Raw genomic sequence first — 6,000 nt, 5'->3', positions numbered from 1 at the left:
TCGAGTTCGTGCTGTACGTATTGTTTCCGTAAGATGACCGTTCTATTTCCGTATTGGCTAACAAAGCGTGCATTGTCCCAAGGCGTTCATGACAAGGTAAAGAAACCGCTAGACAAGTTCCAGCCGTTACCAAAGCATGGGGCAGGGCTATCTGGACCATTCGTCCTMCCCGCCGTTGGATATCCGTCTGCGGAGTACTTTGATTTGCTTTAGCTTTTCTTTCGACTAACACTACCCCTTCAGCCATCGGGTGCATTCCGCGACATCGGCCGAGGAGAACTTCTTCCTCTCCCCTCATTTACAAGCCAGCCTCGACCTAGTGCTGATCCGGACCCCATCCTAAGAACATTCGTGTTAGCTGATCTCAGGTGTGATCATCGAACGCTTGTGCACGCCGGTCAAGTAAGCCTAGTGCACCTTAAGGTGACCAGTTCAGATATCTGATGATTCATATCGGTCACTGACACGAATCATGTTTACAGGAGGATCAAAGCGTCCCCCCAAAAATCAGTTTGCATTAGTTCGTGAGCTTTCGGTCTGCAGAAGGATGAGCAGATCTAAGATGTGTCCTTCGTAGAGAACGCTGGCTTGTTTTGAGTGTTCATTCAAGTCCCGGCTCCCTTTGAAGCTGGAGTCTAGGCAGGAATGGCCTTAGATTAATGTTGACTTCTGATTAAAGTTGAGATCGGATAACATCGATCGTGCTACAACACGCAACGATTCGAACGCGGCTTATTCCGAGTGTGACACCATTTCGATCTCACAGCCGGATACTACTTTGGCGTCGCACCGACGAATGAGATCGGGTCTCTATATTTATGACGAGCAAAGACTGGATTTATGGGCTAGCCAAAGCGCTGGCAAAAGATAGCAAGCTGCTTTGTCAGGCTTACATGACCTGACTTTCATTGGTTGATTGACTTACCATAGAACTAAAAACTTGACAGTATGCAGCCTTTGGGCCCACCCACCTGTGACTTTTTTCCAACCTATCCAGTCACAGAGGAACATATTATTCACGTTGGATACAGGCGGGATTTGACAGTATCAGATTTACGTCGGAGTAAGTGCTGTATTGAGGTTCTTTGGCCCCAACGTTCTTGATGTCTTCAGTACGAGACGATCGATTACAAACCCAGCATGCTGTGGGTAGCCATTTGTCAATGCGGCAAGAAGTGGACAGCTGTCAGTCGAGCATGGAGCCAAAATCAAGAAGCACCTGTGGTGTAGTAGATTTTCCTCTTGCGTGATCTGGCAGGCTCTATTCTGCATTGTGCATACGTCAAAATCTGCGCCCTGCACATGAATCTCATTATCACCTAGGGTAATGGGGTACGGAGTAGGCGTGTCCGTGCGGACTGGAGTAGTCACAACAACCCCCGACAATAAGAATTTGTCATATTGAATTTAAGTTATGGCCCTTGATGACATGTCCAATTGTACGCCAGGTGGTTTTTCTATAGATTTGTCTCCGTCCGTAAATCTCCGTTGACACGTCTAGGTCAATGGACTCCTAGCATAAGTACAGTACAGCTATGGCCTCGGGATGCGTTATTGCGTTCTCGTACCTCACTAGATAGACACACCGCGTATCTATCCGAATCAACTCCCAGATTCGCGCATACTTTTTGATCTTCAAGAGGATTTCAAAATCTGCTTGTTGCTGATGTTGAATGCCCCATGGAAATCACATGTAGAGCCGCAGGCGTCGAGACAACCAGCAATACACGTCATTAGGCCCATTCTGCCACAAGTACAGACGAGCGTTGAGATCCCAGGCTGTCAAAGATTCAACAGGCCTCATTGATCACATGCATCGGAGACTCTCAAACCCAGTGAGGCAAGTATAAGTACATTAATAATGGTTTTATAGGTATGCCTATGATGCATAAATCATCATACAGGGATCAATCAATCGTTCCAACCATACAGTCAAAGGTCCTTACATGTCCACAGGTAGGCTTTACCGGAGGAATCTCGGAAGTTTCAAGTATCATCATTTATGTAACAGTTGATCCGGTTATGGTTTTATATGTTTGATAATTCCAGGTTCAAAGTCTGTTGATACCCTATTAGTCCGAGTATACGCCGTAGTGTCCCTGGAATGACGCACTAACCTTGGAAGCAGTACATGATGTAGCCATAGCCTGCTACACGCCTACTTAGGTGAATTTGAGGAAAATGGGGATGGTCGACAAACTGGTTCAGATGTACATGTTGATCCATGTTTCTATCTCTCTATCAAATGAAGGGTTCAATTATTGACAAGAATGATATGATAATAACACGTGAAGCATGATATTTTATGGTCCGAATGGAAAGAGGATATTGTTGAAAAGGATGAATCACTTCTGACCCGTAAGCATTTGCCATCCTATACTGCCGGCCTTTCCTTCCTGTTCTTCCATAGCCTGTACAGCCCTGACCAAGTCATAGGTAATACCTTCTGATACCCTACTGTCATGTTGATAGTCCGGGTGATTGTCAACAAAATCGCGGATCCACTTTGCTCCAGTCCAAAGTGTGCCGTTTGCTCGTTTCCTGATCAAGTCCAAATATCGTGCCAATGAGCATCGTGTCTCGACATCAACATTAACGCTATTCAAGTATGATTCCACCAATGGAATGAGACCAGGGAACGTGCCATCTGCGGATCCGTTGATGATATCCGCTATGCTCATCAATGCATATTCTGAATCGACAGGTCCTAGTGGTGGCGACGAGGGAGCGCTGACTGTAGCTGAAGAACCAGCAGAAGATGGTTCGGTTCCACTGTTATGTAGGTGTGACTGTCGTGATGATCTAGGTGGGAAGGGGTCCTTTCTGAAATAGAACTTCTTCTCTAGAACCGCATTCCGAGCATGTGCCGTTTCCATATTTTCCGTCGTTCGTTGTATCGGGATATAAAAGTTCAAGTCGAAGCTGAGAATGGCTCGAGTCACGAGCACAATGAAGATACTGAATGCAGCATTCTCAAAATCCGTCATTTGAATCTCCATTGATCGGAACTCCACTCGCCAGCCAATATCCTTGTCAGGTGGAGGTGGCTTGAACCTCATATGCTGCCAATTGGTTGATTGCAAGTTCTCGAAATGGTTGACCTCATTCAGATCTAATTCTTTCAAGTCTTCGGAGAAAATGACGATCGGATCGCGAATAAAGAGATGTGCAAAGTGTGTTGCCAGCAAGTCGTCCATGCCTCCTTCTATCAATCGTTTTTTTATATCTTCGTCAATGACAAGATTCGGGTCCATGTACTCTTTTCGTAACCTTCGATCCTGCGAAATATATGTGGAGTTGGATGCATATCGTGATTTTGGTATTCTCCAACGGTCATTTTTCAGAGGCTGTTCTGGTCAGATCGGCTACTTCGTCATCGTCATGGATTGCGTACCTTTTCACCAAGTTCTTCCGGTGTTCTGCAATCGACAGCCCGACTTATCTGATTCCATCTTACATCGGTGTCCACCAAGAATCCTTTATATATCGGGGTCGCAGCCGTAAGGGCCAATAGGATCGGCCCCAATGGACTTAATTGGTCATATAGTGTCCTGCCCTCAGTAATATTCTTGGCCTGAAACGTTATTTGCAAGCAACAGCTTCCCATGCCAAATGCCATGGCATCCATATATACATGACCTTCTTTAGCAGCGCCGTTCCTCACGTCGTCATCTTCCGGCCAGTCATGCAAGTCGTAATTCACTGTAGGGTCATTGAATGGCCATGGCGTATTCGTATCCTTGAATACAGGTACGTTTATTTCTACCTTGCGCCCTCGTCGGGATCTAATATTGGCAGCCAATGTTGGAAATCTGATATGAGGATTGGCGATCTCGTCTGGGACGAATTGAGATCGCAGCGCAGGGCCGGAAGGGGGGTAATAGGGTTGAATATAGTCGTCTGGACTTCCAAGACGCGGGAAAGTGGTGAGTGTGATGGGGTATTCATTATCAGCCATGTGCCCTTTTGCGATTTCTCTCCTGTGCACATATCAGCTTGATCGTTCTTGCGAGTAATTTCGCTATTCGCACCTCCAGCGCATATTTGATTCCACCTTAAGCAAATCTGAGAGATTAATCCCCCAGGGTCGTCCGGGTGTGGCTTCCAACATAAATCTTCCAAATTCTGGGTGAAACGTCGGTAATGTTTCGCCCTCACTTGGAAATCGATTAGTGAAGCGCCTTTTGTAACTTTCAAGGTCAAATATGCTCACTGGTTGGCTTTCATATCAGAAACGTCTCCTCCAACCTTATGTAGAGCCGCATCTCGGGCCAACGACTTAAGGATATCGGCTTGCGCAAGGGACAGTCGAACTTTCCGGTGGCTGTCATCAAACGCAACGACGAGATATTCAACCTAGCCAAATCGCGCGTTAACATACATTCCCAGACACAGATCGGGAAGTATCACCTCATCTCCCCAGAGAAGCACATCCCGTTCTTTCCCCTTGGCTCTATTCCAGATAGCGAGAAGTTGCTGGCGCTGAGTGTCAATCATCCGGAATCGACGTTTTTTCCTGGCGACAAGACCAACCTCGATACCCCATTTTCTAACCTTATCGGCATTCTTCCGGGCCTCGGGCCATTCGAGGGCAGTTCCTAATTGCCTAAGAGGTTTTCGAAATGTCAGAGCTGGTATGCGCATGAGATCTCCGAGGAATGACGTTACAGCAAACCCATCGCATAAGTATTGCCTTCCGAGAGGCAGTATACTCAGTCCGGTCGACAGATTCGAGGCGGAAAAGAGCTTTCTATCGCGCGACAGTAGGAACCAATCTTGAAGACATAAATGAAAAAAATGCCCTCGCGCAATCGCCCCGGGGAGAAATATCCTCAAGATGTGAGCTTGACGAAAGAAAAAAAAAGTTTCGCGGATTAGTAAACAATCTACCCCGCTCAGCATCCAAGGCGTCTTCACAGGTGCAAAGGCACTATGCTTCCTCTTTTCTCTGTTCTCTCCAGGCAATTCTCCCCTCATACGAGTCACGGGCTAGAATCTTCCGGGAGGTTGAATGTCGAAGATTGAATTGCTAAGCAGGAAGTGGGTGGGGGTAGTCTAGGAAGGAAAGAAGAACCGCATCGGCGGGGKCTTTCCGCGTGCCTTGGAAGTTGATATCACATTCACGTCGGGAACTCTTCTTTTGTTTACCTATACTCACTGGAACCTCCTTCTTTCATTCTCTCTTCGCTGTCTACGATCCATGTCATATGCCCTCCAAGTACAACCCTTTGTACCTGTCTAGGGTTGCAAGGGTCGCAGATTCATAATGGCACTACGTACAACTTCAAGACCGTGATGATTGGTTACCTCAATGGAGATAGCGCTGCATAAGCTCACGCCAGATGCTGCAGGTCTCCGAGTCTCGCGATTGCTGATACGTCCGGTGTTTGCCATACACTACGACGACATACCAATGGATTTATCTGCATGCCCGAACTTAGCGCCATAATAAAGTCCTTACCTTCAGCAGGAAGGGAGATATTCGCTTGCAAAATCAATGATCCTCACGTCAGACCTCTCTGAATGAATAAGGCCACTTCAAGGATTTGGCATGTATGGCCATGGATTGATGGATGGATGGATGGATGGATGGATGGATGATATGCTTAAGTTTTTGGGAATCATCTGAACGATGAGAAATGGTGGATTAATCCCAGCGTCAACAACATCAGCAAACAATGTGAATAATATTTACATCAACTCAGTTCCAGCTGCGCACCCGTGAATATTCGAAATTGATCGGCCGCTCGTCTGCATATAGCTACCGCTGAACCTGCTAGTAAGGCATCTAGTTGCTTCGTTCTCCTCCCCTGGCCGCCCGTAATTCATCCATCTTAGCCACTCGCTTTTTGAATTCATCGTATTGGCATTTTTCGTATGTATGGCGCTCGGTCTGGTGAAATGAGATAAGTTAGTGAGCTGCCTCGGAATCTGTCGAGAAATCAGCGCCGTAGTGGCTGGCACAAAACGTACCTCACACTTCCAGGGAAGATAGTACTC

At 46.7% G+C, this 6,000-nt stretch overlaps 1 protein-coding gene across 1 annotated transcript; it reads right to left on the bottom strand.

The window, feature by feature from the left end:
- Positions 1-2,345: 2,345 nt before the first annotated feature.
- On the bottom strand, positions 2,346-4,644 carry BHQ10_000930 (uncharacterized protein; the record flags this gene model as incomplete). The annotated part of the gene is made up of 5 exons (XM_040882201.1): positions 2,346-3,347; positions 3,395-3,980; positions 4,032-4,157; positions 4,214-4,324; positions 4,382-4,644. 5 exons carry the CDS (start codon positions 4,642-4,644, stop codon positions 2,346-2,348), a joined length of 2,088 nt encoding a protein of 695 aa, XP_040729435.1.
- Positions 4,645-6,000: the final 1,356 nt, after the last annotated feature.

This window comes from Talaromyces amestolkiae (genome assembly GCF_001896365.1).
Source record: "Talaromyces amestolkiae strain CIB chromosome Unknown scaffold1.1, whole genome shotgun sequence".
In the NCBI taxonomy this organism is placed as follows: Eukaryota; Fungi; Ascomycota; class Eurotiomycetes; order Eurotiales; family Trichocomaceae; genus Talaromyces; species Talaromyces amestolkiae.
This window is presented reverse-complemented; position numbering and strand designations above follow the sequence as displayed.